We start from the raw sequence: 18876 nt of genomic DNA on the forward strand, positions 1-18876 counted from the left end.
AAAAGCCGAAGTACTAGTGGAAGTAAGGATGACCGTAGATCAGTGTATGAATAAAAAAATAACGAATGGAAACCCACAATGGTGTTTTCGTCAGGTTTATTAATGGAAGCGACAGAGCTGTGTGGTGAGTCATAATGGTTTGATTTCTATACAAAAAGCTGAACATATCCGACTATTCAAAAGCATTTTTCAGTACTATTTCTCCATCTCAGGAGTCCTCGTCCATCTCCCAATAAGAAGGCTCCCCCTCCTGAAACCCACCCACATTTTGCGCTTCAGATGACATCACGGCTTTAAATATTCCCGTTGCTTCTTCCCACCCGTCATCATCACCGCCACTCGTCCAGGAGAAAGAGCCTCACGGTCAGACGATGTTTTAGTAACGTTAGCTTAGCTGGGTGTAAGTTAGTTAGCGACGTTGAAGCACTTCTGTCCGGCAGACACCGCTGCGTCCTTCTCCTCTTTGTTAAACAGAATTTTGTGCTGCCAGCTCCGGGTCCTCCTCCTTGGGGAGAAAAAGCGCCTACTGGGCTTCAGTGCGGGAAAAAAAAGAAGAGTGCTGGAGAAGAAGACCGAGCTAAGTCGGGCGTGGTAGCAAGGAAAAATAAAACTAATTTTTGTTAGCAAAACTTCCAATAGTAGCACCCATAATGTCACTGTCGGTGCCGCAGAACGGAGTAAAGACGGATAACGAGCCCGTTATCGAGCTGTTTGTCAAGGTAAGACCGCAGCACAAGTCGCATGGGAGAAGTTTTTCATTTCGAGTAACTCACCCTTGGATAAACCCACTCCCAGTGCGTTGTGATGGTGAATGCTTTATTTTTGCCTTGGAAGGGGATGTAATGTTACCTATTCTTTCTAAAAAAAAAAAAATAGGGTTGTTTTTTACGGCTAAGACCACTTAAGCTATACATTTCACTCGAGGGGGGTTTCTACATTTGATAGAAACGCTAGAGGATTTCTTGTCGCACTAAGTTTCATTTTTAGGTTTGAGATCCGTAACCGTCTGTACCGCTGTGACCATGTGGAGCCTGCAGTGTCACTGGCAGGGCGGATGCAGCCCCCTCCCCAGGGGAAAGAAGGGCCTGCCATGCTGAAAAACTGGGAGCTAATTTGTTAACGAAAAACTCCGTAGTTGTGGTCCACATCAGCCGATTCAACACTAATTATTTGCTCACTTGCTGCAGGTCCATTTACATGGTTGTAAGAAACTCTCTGATTATGTTGGAAGCGCATTCGTTCTTTCCATTCAGTTTTCCATGGATACTGGAATAGACTCAAAATCAGCCACTTGAATATTCAAGTTTGGTGTGTGGGTCACATTTTCATCACCCAGACTGCAATCGGAGGTCTCTGAAAGAGTTTGCTGTTACTGTTTTGAGGCAGTTTTCAGTTTGCAACAGTATGAAAGAGAACTGTGGGATATTACTGCTGTATGTTACAGCCATCTGTCTGTTATTTAATGTTGTATTACTGTCAACATTGCTTTCTTGAAATCACAATTCATCATATATGATGATCGATTGATCTGTGGTGATGGTTCTATATGGTGATTGATCAGGGTGGTCTTCAGATATTTATTTTTCATGATATCAGATTTACAGTGCATCTGCCTTCCTTACAACTTTCATCACGCATCAGGCGCCTCTGCAGTGGTGATGGTTGTGATGGTGGAAGCTGGTGAATGGCCGTTTTCCTTTCTTCAGCCTGCTGCTTTGCAGGGCGGGAAAATGGCAGGGGAAAGAAAAAGGGGGAGTGTGGGGTTGGAACAGGGGGACTGGGAGGGAGTCATCAGTTCCTGAATAGACTGGGAAAGAGTGTGGGTGATGGTGTAGAGGGATGCCACTGACCAGAACGGCAAACACTTTATAGTAATGATGATGGTGGGTGTTTGCAGCCTTGGAAAAAAATGTAAATGCTACACTTGAGAGTAATTACTTGAAAGAGAGGATTAGATGCAAATCTACTTGATATAATAAATAATGATTTTGTAACCGTGTACCCACTGTTCGGCTAAGGTTCTGGGGCTCAGGCCTCTAACAGTTGTAGTCTTTAGTTGAGGCAGCTGTGGAGTAGGGTGACTACTATCAGTCTTCCAGGTTTCCAGATTCAGCAGAAATACATTTTTTTAAAAAAAATACAGACCAAAAACTATTCTGTCCGACTTGCATTCTAACTGCTGACTCCTTAAAGAGAAGTCCTTTAGAGTAAGGCACAGCTGACGTTTAGCAGCAGGCCCCTCAGTGCAAAGGCAGAATTGATGGAAAATGAACTGGCCAGCACCATTTCTCTTAACCACCTCTCACAGCCTACAGGAGAGGTTACATCATCCCCAGGCCTGGAAGGTTTACACATGTGGCCATCTCCTCCCCCTCAGCTCCTCCCTCCTTGGACTGTGTAAAGAAGTTTCCTCCCCTCTGTCTTTTCTCTTGTGGCCTTTGGTCTCTATGGCCCCTCGCATGGCTCTGTGTTATCTACCAGCATCTGACATGTCCACATCTAAAATTGATGTTGTTGTTCTTGTTGTGCTGCGTTAAACACAGTCATAGGAGACAATGGCAGACATGCAGGTTGCCATAGGTGCACCGTGTCTAGCTGGGAACAGCTGATAACAAATTGTGTGTGTTTTCCACAAACTGCAGGGCACACTGCCACATGTCTGGGCTGTCTAACTACAGTTTCTGAACACGGGATGACACTGTACCTGTATAGCAGTGACAACACTGTTTACCCATTAAAAGTAGCTGACTGTCCCAGTTTAGAGATCCTTTGATCTTGCAACTTTTCTGCCTGCAGTGTTTACAGCAACAGTTGTCATATTGCTATGGGAACATTTTCCATTGTGCTCATCTTTCATGGGTTTGCCTTGTCAGCTTATATGGCTCTCTTACAAATGAGCTTCATATAAAGGCTTTGTAAGAGGGAGGATCAACCCTTGACCTCATCACAGTACAGCAGATTAGATATTGTTTTGCACACATGAGTGCTAGTAGACGGCTTGTGTGTTGTACAGGGTGAGGGTGGTCGCTGAATAAAGTTGTGACACAAATGCCTAAATCTGATGTCCAGATGTACTGGTATTGTATTTAACTCCACCGAATTTGAGATCCGTCCTTTCATGTCTATTCACTCCAGCACTACCTGATTAAACCAGAGTTGAACTCTTGATTTTTCTTGAAAATGTACATCACTTAAACTTGTCTTACTACTCTGAGACTGATAATTAAACCATTAAGTTTTGGCATGTTTTCATTCAGGTCTTCACAGCTTTCAATTAATTAAAGCTTTTCAGTGAGTCATTCTCCACCAGCATATGACCTGACTGTAAGATGAACAAAATATAGATGAGTCAAGAAGAACAGACTGGCTTTATCTCTATGTGTATGCTTCTCTTGGCTGCAAGTGTGCCAGGGTCACACCACTGGTTGCAAAGCCTTCTGCTGCCTCCAGACTTCCACACTCTTGCCAGCAGTAGCAGCAGGGCCAGCAAACACGGTGGAGAAGTGCTTTTAGGTCTGGATGGCACAAGAGCCTGTCTGTGTTTGTGTATTTTCCTCAGCACAATCCCATGGGAAACCATGGAGATGGACTGTGTTGTGAGCAAGCTCTCAACAAAGCAGCACTTCTTTAAGGCTGATCAGGGTGTGCATTGTTGGACCAAAGCACATAATGCCCACTCATGTTTAAGTGTCTCTTCCCTGGACGTGCGTTACACCATAAACTTAAGCTTGACACTGATCTTTACTTATTTCAGAATTTATTGAAAGAGCCTTGAGAACAGCCGCTCATGTCGTATTGTGCTATCAGTTAACATGTGACAGTCAGACTTGTACCTTGTGATGTTCTGTTTTATGGAAACACAATGATAGATTTTCAGGAGTTGCATGCAAGATCAAGTGTGACTTTCTTCTTAACTAGTGTACAGATAGTGTTAATAATTCAAGACAATTTCATTTCAATAATTTGTTTACTGCTGGCATGTTGCTTTTTAGATTGAGTACTTTTTTTTTCTTTTTGTGTGTGTGTGTTTTTAATGGTAAAATCAATAGAGCAGTTAATGTTTTGCGAGTATAGCAATGCTGCTGTCAGCATCATGAGTTAGGGGGCAAGAATTAATGGCTTGTGTCCTTTGTAGAGTGCTGTAAGCTGTGAATTTGCTTTTGCAGCACCTGCCCTGGTCACTGTTTCAGTCATTATTGCTGTCTGGTTGACTGACTCTGGTCACAGGCCAAGTCGATCTGACAGGTTGTTATTACACCAGTTTTGAAGAGGAGCTTTCCGATGAACCTTTGTCTTTTTTAGGGTACGGCATGTTCACAAGTCCATTTCTTGTTCTTTTTGGCAGCATACAGGCTGGACCCTTACTAAACACGCGCTGTGTAAAATCACATTGTGCCAGTATATCCAGTGAAAAAGCTTAGGAGAAGGAAGAGCTTGTCTTATTTGTGCTGCCCAACCAGGAAGCCAATGGCTAATGAGGCATTTCTCCTGTGAGCTCAGAAACAGGAAGTGAGGCCACACCAGAGCTGCAGAGACTTTAAAAATTTGACCCTTAAACAGAGTCTTGTGAGTTCATCGACTAGTGTGTTTTCCTTGTTAACTAATGGAGCTGCACAGGCTGCTGCGGGAATTCAGACCTACCAGATCAGGATACAGAGGAAAAGCGAGCCCTTGACTCTACCTCTGCCTTTCAGTTCGCATCATCTTCACTGGTAGAAGAAGTATTTGACCCCTTAACTGAGGAGAATCTGTCCCGCTCGCTGCACATGTAACTCAATCAGTCTCAATGTGATCCAGTGTGCTTGTGTTTCATGTGCTGTGCTCTTCATAGCAGAGCCTTCAGAGGTGTACGTAACCCGGAGTGTAGTTCTCGGACATGGTGGGGATAGAATGACAGGAGCGTCTTTCATCACTCATCCGCATTACCGTCAAGGTGCATGGTTGACCAAAGTGTCCTAAATGTCCTTCTAAACTGCCTTTGAAACCGTGACAGAATTAAAAATAATGACTCACTTCACTTGTCATTATTAACACCCCAATCACAGCTCTTTGTTCAGGGTTGAAATTGATGTATTTAATGATTGTGGATGAAATTAATCTTGCAGATGGACTCTTTAAAATAATTGAAATGTGTCATATAGTCTACCGTGTTAACACTGGGACTCTTTCAGTTACAGCAGAAATGCCAGTGGAAATGTTTCAATACTGGTTTGATATGCCACAATGTTAGTGTGATGCATAAATATACAGTCTGCAAACTTAAATGGATGTGCGTGAGCTGTTCCTCGGGTGTTTTTGCATGCTTGATTTTTATGATATGAAAAGCCAGGCAGCATGTCCCAGGCTGGTACCGAGACGCAGCTCAATTGCAGGTCAGTGTGGATGCAAGCAGCCAGAAAAAGAGAGAGAAAGAGACGCACTGTCTGCTCAGGATTACTGATGAGGCCAATGTTTGTGCCACGGTGCAGGCGTTTGTTGCCATGCATGTGTGGTAGCAGCATGCTGGCGTTTGGTTGCTGTGCTGGTGCCAAAGGGTGGTTCACAGCTGTCTAGACATTTGTTCTGAAGGGATTGCTAGGGTTCATCTAGGCTGAAAATGAATGAAGAAGTTTTAGATTTGATTTTATTAGGTGTATTCTAGTTTTCCACATTATTTCCTATGCAAATGTGAGGGAAAACAGGAAGGATGAAAAAGGCGTGAGTTTTTGTGTATGTGTGTGTGCGGCTGTGAGTGCATGAGTCTGCCCTAGTCACTGCCTGAGGTCTGAATGTGTAAGTGGGTGTAGAGTTGGAGGTGGTTGTTATTGGGTGATTATTGGTTCATGCTGATTTCCCACATGGCGGTCTGTCTGTTTTTCCATCATTTTGGATCTTTTTACTCATCACACACCCATCGCATTCCTATAGAAACCTGAACTTGATGTTTGTGTTAGCTCTTCTATGATGTTAGCCTCTGACTTTCCACAGAATCTGGTGGCTCTTAAACAGCACCCAAGTGCTCCGGCACTGTAGGCCTGTCTGACTGGAAGTCGTCCTGAGGTTTCCACTGAGTGACGTCGGTCTGAGTCAGAGCCACACCAAGGATCTGATGGCGTTTCCATGTTGTGACAGCATCTGACTCCTCTGTACGTTCATATCTCTGTCTGTGGTCAGACCGGGGGATTCGGCTCTCATTGCTCACCCGTTCCAGCCAGTCAGACACTGGGCCAGTCAGTACCTTGTTGGTCATGGCTGAAATCTACAAAATCCTACTCATAAATCACCCACCCTCTACCCAATGCAACAGATTATTTTCTCAGATTTATAGATTTGCACCTGTATGGATACTGGTCCCTGTAGGCTTTAACGCTTTCTAAATTATGTGGAGCCATGTATTACAGGGGATTTCTTTGCTTGTTGTATTGATGTATGAGTATTTTCTTTAATGATTTACAGAGAAAGTGCCTTCAGTAAGTGTAAACCTTTCATTGTGCGCAGTAATGTCACAGAACATTTTTTAACATAGATCTATAATTAATGAAGTTCTAATTTTTTTACTTGCACTAAATGAATTGTATAAATAACTTATGCATTTACGACATTGGTCTTAGGAAAGGGAAATAGTTAAACATGTTATGTAAATAATAATATAATAACAACAAAATTAAGCTGTTTTTCTTCTCTTTTAATGGGGAGAAGCTTCACCCAATGTCACCAACTCCATCTGCTATTAATCTGAATGTACAGACATTACTGGATCAAGAAACCATACTCTCCTTAACACCAGCTATTGTTTGACCAATGAGAATTTGATCAGATATCGATCAGCCATCTAGGTGTCAGTCCTAGAAATAACCCGAGAGGACATGTCATCAAGTCCCTTCTCTCACCAACAGTCCAACGTCAGTCAGTTTAATACCTCATAGTGAATGACTAGCGAACCTTTTAAAGTCACTCATTGTCTTTTTGGGACCCCTCTTCGCAGTCTATTATTGACTTAAACAAGTGATTGATTATTGATTAGATATTTAAAAATATTGTCTTCAAATTAAATGGTCATTTCAGCTCTTTACTTTAACATGTTGAAGCAGTTCATCTATCTGACTGCTTTCTCTGTCTGTCAGAGAATTCTGTCTTGTTTTTTTCAGACAAGTAAACACTGAAAATATATTGCAACTTGAGTCTAAAACTACTGTTATGGTTGTAATCTGTTATTGTTGCCGATGGCCTGGGTTCAGACTGGGATCCTTAAGCGAGGCGTAAAATCAGTCCAGGTGTAGGGCTGCTGTTTCGTAGCTGCCCTTTACCTCTGATCAGCATTTTCAATTAGATATAGAACAAAAACTATATATGAGTCAGAAGCATAACTCAAAACCTTGTTCAGGACATTGACCACCACATGCTAACTATCCAACCGCTTTTAGGGTCAGCCACTCAGTGCAGTCATAGTTCCTCCCACAGTCCTCCTGCATACTTGCCCAGCAGACAAGGAGAGGCGTTGCTGCTATGACGTTACCATGGCTGCCCGCTCTCAAACGGACATTCCTGCTGTGTGCCGGAGCAGGAGGAGGAAAGCTCTGGTGCTTGTTACATCGTCAGTTTCCTTATTCGGTCAAAGTGTGCCTTGAACTTGCTGAGCAGCCCACCCAATTTAGAATATGAAGTTGGGGAGGTGAAGGCTCAGTCCTCTGTGTTACTAAAATTAGGCTGTGAGCAGAGACTGGGAGGACCAGCCCAGTCTGAACAGGAGCCATTGTTCTTGAATGTTGACTGCTGAAACAGTGATCTAACATCATATGCCTAGAAAAGGGAAATTTGTCTTAAATAATGACAGAAGAACTCTCAAGCAAAATGCTTTACATTGGCAGAAATTCTAGTAAACAATTGAGAAGGCAGGAGAGTTAAAGAGGTGGAGGCTGAGCTGAACAGCTCTTGAGTTTTATGTGCCTGCTCATAAAATGTTACAGGACTGTGACTTGTGAAGAGGATACCTTTTTTGCTTGTTAAAAGTACTCGCATACCTTTTAAGTGCATAGATGGCCATATATTAAGTGATACATCTCAGTAATAGTCATTGGTCATAGTTGGTCATTACATCAGTGTCCACATGAGCACAGTCACAGGGTGAGTGATAAAGAGGTATGACCTCACCTTGTGTTTGTGTGAGAAGAAAAAGTGCTCTAAAGACGCCACTGGCCCCCTGGCCGACTGAGGTCTCATTGTTCTGCTGTGGGGCCGTGCTGTCCAGGACACCAACTCTGAGATAACATCCGACTTGAGAATGACTCACACCCTCCACCAGGCAGCTGTGTGTGCTTGGCATTAAGTAAACAGGCATCTGTTGACTCATGGCCCATCCGCGGAGCCTAAATAAAGCTTGAGAGTCTGTTGGCAGCAGTCAGCTGTTGCTGCTTCTGTTGTCCAGACGTTATTATAGGCCCTTCACATCAGGGGAAATCTCTGTTCGAGTCTCTGTGGAAGATAGTGTAAACATGTGCAAGATGTGAGTCATTTTTGACACAGGAGGCAAAATGGTAGGCTACACACTGGGCGGCACTAAGTGTTCCTGTCAACGTTGGAATCATATTGCTGGTTTTCCTCATGGAAAATGTCTTTTTCAACCAATGTGCCCTGCCTTTATAAAAGCTGTGTTTGAAATCATTTTTTGCCTTGCTTATGTGTTTTTATGGGGGTGTTACCCCCTCACCCCACCCCTGGTGACGTGCCTAAAGTTCTATAAACAAAAAGTGCTTTGTGTTGCAGCTGTATAGAAGGTTCTCCAAAGCCCTTTCTGAATGTCATAGTAAACCAGTGGCACTCTGGAAAGTGGTAGTAGGTGGAAGGGTGTCCTAATCTTCAAACTTGTTTTACACCCCAAACTTCACATAAAGATCTGCTTCTATTTTTTATCAATCCACTGAGGTCACTTCTTAAGTGCTGCTTTGAAATGTTATTGCTGAAGACCGCACAGGTTCATGTAGTGAAATGTAGAGCAGCTGTTCCTCCACAGCGCAGTGGTTTATATGTCAAAGACATGCGGAAATGCAGCTTCAGCCAGCATCATCACTTAAACTAAACAAAGCATCCTCTTCGGCGAGAGTAACGGCACATTTCTGGAATAGTTTCTCCCTCCTCCCCAAATGCCCAACCCCCCTCTCTTCTGACTCCACAGAGGGGCCCAGGATAAGGGGAGAGGGATAAAGGAGAGAGAAAGGAAGACACAAGCAATGTGCCAAACAGCACACAGCCTCTGAAGCTTTCTCCCACTTAAAGCATCTATTACCTCCCGTTTTCCTTCATGTCCATTAGCACTGCTTGTGATCTCTAATTACCTCCTTGTTTCCTGTTGTATCTTCCTCCAGAGGTGTCTGTCTTTCTCTGCAGCAGATCCCTGTGTCAGTGTCACTTGTAGAAAGCTGCAGAGAGTCTACTCTACTGCAGACTGCAGAGGTTAGGAACGCTGCCATGGCTTCCAGAACAGACCAGACCAGACCAGACTGAGAGGGAAAGAGCAGTGTGAAATGTCCCTCTCAGCTGCTGGCCACTTGAGACACAGGCCTTGAAGATGAGCTCAGCTTAAAAGCAGCACATTGTGTACAACTGTTCAAATACAGTATACACCTTTTAGATTCATATATCGCATTGTGTGGTTTGCATTTTTATCTCTGCAGAAAGAGAGCTCAGACAGATCACCTGTGAATTGGTAATCCTCTCCACACTGTGTGCTCTGCTTTGCGTGTCATACGTGTCTGGCCATTGCCATGGGAACAGTTGCTGTGCTGCATCGCCACCCTTGATCCAGTAGTGAATGGTTCTCTGTAGGTGTGGCGCTGTGGGGAAGATGGAGTAATCATCCCACTGATGTCTTAGTGTCTTCACTAAGAATTGGCTAATGCTAGTCTAGCCAAGTAATGGCCATGAACCATGATACCCTCAACATTTAATGGCCAAAGCTTTATTTTGGCATTGAATCATGTCAGGTGAAAGGGGGACTTTGATTTGCTGAACAAAAGCAATGATCTAATCCGAGCTTTTCACATATTGAATTCAGAGGGGGGAGCAGCAGTACAATGGGAGCCAGCAGGCAGATCAAACAGAGCCATCCCACTGGGCGTCACACAGAGGACAACAGCGGCCAGCCTGTCCACACCGGCACAGAGCTGCTGGCCTGACTGGACACTGCAGAACAAAGTCCACTATTGAAGATGATGCAGAACTGATAATAGACATATTTTATAAGACAGTTGTCGAGCTAAACACTAGTTTGAATGTTAATGTTATACAGCACCTTTTACAAATCTGTTTGCAACAGCAATTGTGTGAAAATGCACTTGATTTGTATTGGTCACATACAGCCATACTTTGCCTCTCACCTTCTGCAGGACAGATGCAGAGGCGAGAGCAGCACTGAATGGAGAATGAGGAGTGAATGATGAGAAGCGGACAAATGCGAAACGATATTCAGCCATTTCACAGAGGCTTTGCTACAGTAGTTTGCTGAATGAAGAGGTGCATTCCAGAGTGCCGATACTTGAATGACCTCCATGCTCGTCCTTGTGAATAGATGAATACAGTGCATTCATTTTTGCCCTGCCTTGCCTGGAGAGTGGCATAGCATGACAGGCTTTGTATCCACAGAACTGAGGAGCTAAAAATCTTTGATATAAGTTGTGATTTATATCTGATGGTGTATTTAAGTAGTAAAACTGCATTTTTATGCACCATGAATAAAAAGGAACAAATGACTAGAAATTAAATCGGTTTTCTTGGAGCAGTGTAGTGCATGCCAGCCAGCACTGCAGATTTCATTAAGATACTGCCCAAATGCTCATTGTGCCTTTTGATGTAGAATCCAAACCATATTTGTTCTGTTACACGCTCCTCACTCCATACATGGAGCTGAAGTGAAAGATCATTTAGAAAGTTGGAGAAGGAAAGCAGAGTGGTAGCAAATGAGTGGCTGTTGGGAAGATGGGACATGTCGCTGACAATGCAGCACCCTCCCATAACCTTTGTGTTTATTGCTGTGAGTTATTATTGCTGTTGTTAATTTTTCCTCATCGTCCGTTAATTGATCAGTTCGGTCAGTACTTAAGCTCGTTAATTTAGAGGACGTGTCATTTCCATCAAGCCATTCCTGGCATCACTGCTCAGTCTTGTCTTTGTGCAGTCTGGCAAAAAAAGAGACAAGAGGCTGTCCTGATCACTCCAGAAGTCTCTTCTTACTCTTAGAGAGTAGTTCTGCAGATTAATGGAGGGGAAGTGTGCTGAAGCATTTAAGGCAAGGGGGTCGACTCGCCACTCTTTTCCTCCTACTTAAGTCTTTTTTTTTCTTTTTTTAATGGCAGCCTGTAATTTGTGTGAAAGAGTCATTGTGTGAAATGGGCCCTCCCGGGGTAAGTGCACTGGGATGTGATATCTCGCACTTTTTACTGTTTTGTTGTCAGCTATAAGCCAAGTTCTGTCAGTGTTGGAAACCTTTTACAGTTGTTTTTAGGATCTTTGTATGATGTCTCGTGTTTCATACTTGTAATCACTCAGTGTGGGACCTTTCCACTCTTATCCTTAATGGTCTCTTCAAGATAAAAACAGGTGCCATCATTTGTGTACTCAGTCTTCAGGAATGTACCTGCAACATACTCCTGATAGTTAATCTATGGTAGTTTTATTCTAAATTCCTGTCTGTCTGTTTATTTAAGGCGGGAAGTGATGGAGAGAGCATTGGGAACTGCCCCTTTTCTCAGAGGCTCTTCATGATCCTGTGGCTCAAAGGAGTCGTCTTCAATGTCACCACAGTGGACCTTAAGAGGTGAGTCCTGTCCTCGTCTTTTTTTGTTGTTGTTGTCCGCCTTTCGTTGGCTGTTAAACCAAGGGAAAAAATCATCTCTGTCTCTTTCTTCTCGTGATAGTCTCCCTCAGATTTTCTGGGTGTTTCCACGAAGGCCTCGGCGGTTTCGTAGCTCTTTGATGTAGCCCCACCTCTAGCGCGCTTGCTGCTTCCCCACTGCTTATTTGGTTTTCCCATGACCCTTTCCCAGGATGGAGAAAATCTGAGAAAAATAAACATACAGACTCTGTAGAGGCTATTTAAGGTTCTTCACTCTGCGTACTTCCTGGCTAGATTTTGATGGGCGACATGTTATTTTTCACCGCTGGGATCAGAAAACGGTTATGCCCTGCAATTTTGTCTGTGATTTTACTTTTCCTCCCAGCTGCAAGAGGTTGTACTTTCACATGTGGATTCCAGTACCCGAAGCTCTTAACCAAATCCACGGTGTTTTCACTGTGTATGATTCATCTAAATGCTCCCTAAATGTTTTTCCACTTTGTAAGGCAGGAGAGGCAAGTGCCACATTATTTCCAAGCAAGGTCAGATGGACGTCTGGTTTATATGGTCTTTCTTCATCATGGTGTTTGACTCAGAGGTTCTGCATTTCTGACAGGCGTCTTCTCCTCTGGGACATGGAGACTGCTGCTTGCTGACAGCCACGGAGATTAATGTGATAAATACTTTGCCTTTTTTTTTTTACTGCAGTTAAAAGGCGGAAAACAGTGTCTGTAGGACTAGTCATTTGTTTTTCGCGCATGCTCAAGACAAGTGCACAGGCTTAGTTATATTTGCATATATTTTCCCTGGCAGAAAAAAGCTTGCCGATATCCTGTAAATGGCAGTGGTGGATGTCCGCCTACTTAGCAGTGTCAATTTACCCTTCACTCCTCAAACAACTCTTTGTTCAGCTGGAGTCACTGCTTGGTGCTTTCATTTATTTATTTATTTATTTTTTATTTTTTTCTAGAGGAACAGGTGATGCTGGTATTGTTTTCTGTGCTATAATGCCTGTAATCCTGAGTCAACATGAATCGACTGTTGCAAAAGAAGGTGCGTGTGTACCACATTTATGGCTGTTTTATTGTAGTATTTAAATGGAAGAAGAGTGCATGTTGTTAGACCCGGTGGAAATGAATGTCACATGTCCCTGCAATAAGTCCCCGCATTTATGTCCTCTCTCAGGTCAAGGCTGTTGTATTAATATTTGTTTCTGCGATGAATGCCTGTGACTCTCAAGACAGTTCCTTACCCACTCCTCAGTGATATCATTGGGCAAGGGTGCCACTTCCCCTTCACATGCCAAAGAACTGAAGTCATTTCCTTTTTTTTTTTTTTTTTTTTTTTAATTTGGTGGGGTGGGGTTACCTTGGGTAGCTTATCCCAGAACTTGAGCCACCATTGTGAATGTCATCATACCAAAAAAAGCTGGGCCATTTAACAGTTGCTGTGGATGGATGTTGCTATTAGTTACATTATATCAAAGAGGATTTGCGCAGTCTGCTGGCTTACACAAATATGCTTATGGGTGCAACTGATCTCAGAACTCAGAGTTCAGATGGTGTATATATACATGCTATTGTTTTTGTGTGTGTGTCAGTGTCATCTGCCTGCCAGAGACATCTGGTACAAAATGTGCTGGTTTGAAGGCCACAGGGAGAAGGGGACACACAAACATGCTCATGGAGACAGACAACACACACACACACCGAGCAGCTGTTGTTTGGGGAAAAAGGAAGGCTGGATGGCTCTAAAAAATGGGTGGATTAAGGCTACTTTTACTGGTTTAGATCTAATGTGCGCTGTAAAAACATTTTAATAGATTGTATGGCTTGTTTCTGTTTGCTTCTGTGCACTAAAATTGCTCCACTTCTCCTCCAGGAAGCCTGCAGACCTCCAGAACCTGGCCCCAGGTACACACCCGCCCTTCATCACCTTCAACGGCGAAGTCAAAACTGATGTCAACAAGATCGAGGAGTTCCTTGAAGATGTCCTCTGCCCACCCAAGTGAGTGCTTTCTCACCCTTGTGGCAACACTTTTACACACCTCAACTCTGAGTGCACAGCCACATCATGAGCACACAGTGAGCTTTGAAATGCATCGCTAGCATGTAATGAAGGGTAGTGGCTTTATATGGATTGGGATTGAGACAAAGGTTGCCCTTAAAAGATGAGGCTTGCAATTTTTCCATATTTTTTTGCTGTCTACAAATGAAAGACAAAACCCAATAATGTGTCAGTCTATCTCTTGATAGTTTCTGACTCCCTGTGTGTGCCCATTTGCTCCTAATAATGACATGATCTACAAAAAGTGGATCACAAATACATAATTATCATAAAAAGTTAGGATCTGTTTCAGCCACTGTTGTCAGAGGCTAAATAATATACATTTGTGCTATTAAATCTATACAGTTCAGTTTTTGTAGCTATATGGCACAGAGAAAAACACTAAGCCAATAACAATACATATTTGTGCTAACCTGCGTACAGGTACATCAAGCTCGGTGCAAGACACCCAGAGTCAAACACAGCTGGTATGGACATCTTCGCCAAGTTTTCAGCATACATTAAGAACTCCAAACCAGATGCAAATGAGGGTAAGTTAACTCTTTGTCTTGCCGCACACACTCAAGCACATTCACGCTCTGCGCTACACGAGTATACTGGTCAATAGCAGAGATCCAGAAACCTCCCAATTGTGTAAGTGTGATGTCTCTGATTGGTAGGCAACATTGGAAGGCCTGTCCTGATTGGTGGATTCCAGCCTCAGTCGGGAACACAGAGCTTTTGTTCTGTTGCCTCTTCCTGTCTTTGTGCTCCCTGTCTCACCTGGTGGAGCTTTCTTTAAAACCACAGGGCAGCTATCCAGAGAACAAATTAGTGCTCAGTATCACATCTGTCCTGCTCTTGTTTTTAGTTCCTGTTGTAATAGAGACGTCATATCACAAATTTTAACAGATAAGATTATCAGAATAATATGAAAAATATGTAGCCCATTGTCTCAGAGATCCTTTAGCATCCTGGGTGAAACCATCTGTGGGATTGTTTACCTAGAAAGATGTATGGTATTCACAAAATATCAAGATTTTGCATCATATTATAGTTGGCTGTTCTCCACCCTGTGAAAATATTGAACCATAGTGAGCTTGATGTGAAAGCCAAGGCTGTGTCAACAGAGTTTGAGGCTGAATCTCATGGTTCAGTGATAAGTGCTCACCAAAGAAATGGATCAAATCTACTGTGGAACTGCTGTATTGAGCATTGCTATCATATTTTCCAACAATAGAATTAATTATTAATGAATAACCTCCAGATGGAAGGATATGCGGTGAGGAAGTATTACACCTGTGCAACCAGATGCTGTCCACTGAGATGTGTGGTGGTTAACAGACTTCTGAAAGATGATGTGTATTACAGTGGCAGCCAACTGTATCACATATGCTGCTATTTTAAAAGTCAGTGTATTTAAGATCTATACAAGGGCTTGTATACTGATGAAATGCTGCCCCCATGTGGTTGATCAGCATAAGGGTGTTGCAGCTGTAGTAGGAGGCACCTGGAAAAGCTGTTACTATTTAACACTGTTAGAAGTAGATTATCTGCTAATACCAAATATATATACAATAAAACTTAAAGACTTCTTGTGTGTCTTTGCAGGTCTGGAGCGCGGACTTCTGAAGACCCTGCAGAAACTTGATGAGTACCTCCACTCACCACTGCCCGATGAGATCGACCACAACAGCATCGAGGACGTCAAGGTTTCCAAACGCAACTTCTTAGATGGCGATGAAATGACCCTGGCTGACTGCAACCTGCTGCCCAAGCTGCATATAGTCAAGGTGAGCAAGGTGGTATTTTAAACAGAATCATTGATCAGAATCATTGCAAAAAAAACACAAAAAAAAAACCCCTGACACATACTGCAGGCCTACGTAGTTACGTAACATACAAACCAGGTACAAAGTCCAGACGTTTACTTTGTTTTTTACAGCTGCATTTGTTGCTTACAGATATCTACAAAGCTTCTTGCATTCAGGTACAGTGTCATCTGCCACCCAGTTCTGAAACTTAACCAAACTTGAGCCACTGTTCCACGTCTTGCAGACACCCTGCATTAGCCCTGCAGTGTAAGTGCAGTTCCATCATGGGTAACTGCCACCCAGTGTACAAAAAAGTGTATTACACCAACCTAAGCATAACAGCAAACGAATGGATAAAAGGCTCTTTCAGTTGTCTTGTTAGATGTGGTATCCTGGTGTAACAGGACACACCCATTTGAACCATCACTGCAAACAAATTGTGGGTGCTTATGTTTCTAAAAAACTGTAATTACCCACTTTGCCCATGAGCTACATTTTCTGTTGTTGCAAACGTGTTAAAACACCTCTGTAGGGTGTAACTAATGATTTCCATTACAGATTGAAAAAAGAAAAAATTTATTAATCACTTAGTTTATACTAATAATTATTTAAAAAAAAAATTAATGTAATGTATTTGATCCCTTCAAATACATTACATTAAATACATACTTACAGTCTAAGACCCAAGGATTTTCAGTTTACCATCAAATATGACAAAGAAAAGCAGCAACTATTTGCATTAAAACTGAACTGTAACTAGTGAATCTTTTAGCATTTCTTTCCATAATTGGCTTAAACAAGTCAACAATTCAGCTTTTAAAATTGTTTGAAATGATTATGATGTAAATTGATCTTTGGGTGGTGATGGCCTTTCATGATCACATTTTAGTCAGTTCCTCAAGACAGTGTACTCACTGTACATTGATTTTAAGGCACTAAAAAACTGTTCAGTCATTATTTCATGTGGCCAGAAATTAGTGATTTTTTTTTTTGTCTGATTAAATTAGTTCTGAAATAATGAAGAGAAATGACAATATGAACATCAAAGTTCTTCACAAGGACTGAATATTTGACCTATCCTGTCTATGCCCTGAAAAGTTTGTGTCTCAGTTTGGTTAACTATTAATAATTAAAATTTGTGATGCCTTCCTCCAGGTGGTGGCCAAGAAGTACAGAGGTTTTGACATCCCCAAAGAGATGACGGCCATCTGGAAGTACCTGAACAATGCTTACACGCGCGAAGAGTTCACCAACACCTGCCCCAGTGACAAGGAGATCGAGATTGCCTACGCAGACGTCGCCAAGAGGCTGGTCAAATAAGCTCTCCTGTCCTGACATCCCTCTCCCCATAACCTCCCCCTCTACACACCCCTTACTCCTCCCCGTCCCAGGCACCAGGACTGATGTGCTCATTCACGAGAAAGAAAAAACTCTGGACTTCTTTTTCTTCTCTCCTCATCTAGGGCAAATCCCAATGCATGAACCCTTCTCGATCATTCCCCCCCTCTCCCCCTCCTCCCATTCTCTGATTTTTAGGAGACCTCTTTAGTTGATTCAGCAAAAAGGTCACCATTGTTCCATTTTTCATCACAAATTGCTTTTTTTTTTTGTTTTTTTTCCAATGAATATTGTGAGGCGTCGGAGAAGCAGCCAGACGTGTATCAGTGCTTATCAGTGCTGGGAGCCTCGTCAAGCACTCCCTGATAAGTGACCTTCAAGCTGACCTTCTTGCTGCATGCACAGGGAAGGTCACAAGCTTTTGTTAATCCTCTGTTTAATATTGAAATAGCTCTTCGCAGAAATGCTATAAAACGAACACTGAGAAGCATTTTTCCTGTCTTTTGGCTTACTAAGAGGCATTGTAAACAGTGTTGAAGCTTCAGTGGCTCAAGTATTTGACAAGTTGAAGTAGAAGCCGACGCTATTCCAAACCCGAGTGGTCGACATATGAAGTGAGAGATGCTTTCTTTTAACTTTGAGCTGTTTTAAAATAACTCAAGATAATTGTAAGTGCAGGTAAAGCTACCTGGTATCCGTGCTCTAGTTTCCTCATTGCCTCAATTAGGCAAACGCCTCGTAGCTCGGCTCAGTAGAAGTGTAGAGAATTTCCTGTACCAGCTGCACAACTCAGGAAAAATACAACCTGAGGTGTAAGAAATATTTAACCATATGTAGCTTACAGAAGAAGTGTAGACCGGCCTTCTGTTTATCACCACATTGCCATATAAAGTGTTCATTTAGACACTGAGCAGCACACACAGGCTCGCAGACTCTTTTCTTTTCTGAAGCATGAAGGAAAGTCTTCACTTTGGTCGTGCTGACTGTAGCAGTAGTTTGCGTTACACGTGGCGGACCAAAAAGAGGCATATTATTCTGATCTCACTGTGGATAGGATGACTCCAACTTTGTAAACTAGTGAAGTCAAAGAGAAAAAAAAAAACAAACCACAAACTCTCACTGTTTCCTTTACCGTAGCTCACTGGAATGAAGGACATTAACTTACAGTCAGGCACCAGAAAAGGTGACACTAAAGATATTTATGACAAATCCATTGGAGGAGAGTAGCAGTGAAATGAAATCCTGGTTGAATTTCACTTTCTCTTCAGTATGTAGATTGATCTCTAAGGTAGTGAATGTACATGATGATACAGTAGCTCCAAAAGTGCTTTAGAGCGGATAAAGCAAAACCAGTTTTGTTTTCTCCCGTTTGCCATGTTTCTCAAAACCTTTTGTTATGGAAAAAAAAACCTTGATTTAGAAAAAGGAATTGTAAATATTTGTTTTGATTGTTCAGAATTCAATGTGTAAATTTTATACATTTCATCTGGTGGTTGAGGAAAATGGGCCGTTACTCACCCGCTTGGATTCTAATTGTAGACAGACCATCTCCTCTTTGCCTTACTTGTTTTCTCCGCAGATGTTTTGCAGGAAGGTTTTTCAGAGATCGTTTCATTTCAACATGAGTGCGATGTTTTACAAAGAAAATATCCAAGCTATGTCATGGCTTTCTTTCTTTTTTTTTCTTTTTTTTTTTTTTTTAACACGATTGACTGAATTGAAATAAAATTCTTATTGGCACTCTAACTTGTGTTTTTAATAAACCTCCAGTGTTATGCATCTGTCTTAGCTCTGGTTCTCAGTTCTGTCTGCTGCTCATATAGATCACTGTTCATTTCCCAGCAAATTCCCAGACTGTCGTTAACCACTGAA

At 42.4% G+C, this 18876-nt stretch overlaps 1 protein-coding gene across 1 annotated transcript; it reads left to right on the forward strand.

Moving 5' to 3' along the window:
- Positions 1 to 307: 307 nt before the first annotated feature.
- Positions 308 to 18155, forward strand: clic4 (chloride intracellular channel 4). The gene is made up of 6 exons (XM_046412149.1): positions 308 to 719; positions 11679 to 11788; positions 13688 to 13813; positions 14297 to 14403; positions 15464 to 15645; positions 16822 to 18155. The coding sequence occupies exons 1-6, from the start codon at positions 651 to 653 to the stop codon at positions 16984 to 16986; spliced, it is 759 nt and encodes a 252-aa protein (XP_046268105.1). The 5' UTR covers positions 308 to 650; the 3' UTR covers positions 16987 to 18155.
- Positions 18156 to 18876: the final 721 nt, after the last annotated feature.

This window comes from Scatophagus argus, chromosome 15 (genome assembly GCF_020382885.2).
Source record: "Scatophagus argus isolate fScaArg1 chromosome 15, fScaArg1.pri, whole genome shotgun sequence".
Classification (NCBI taxonomy): Eukaryota; Metazoa; Chordata; class Actinopteri; family Scatophagidae; genus Scatophagus; species Scatophagus argus.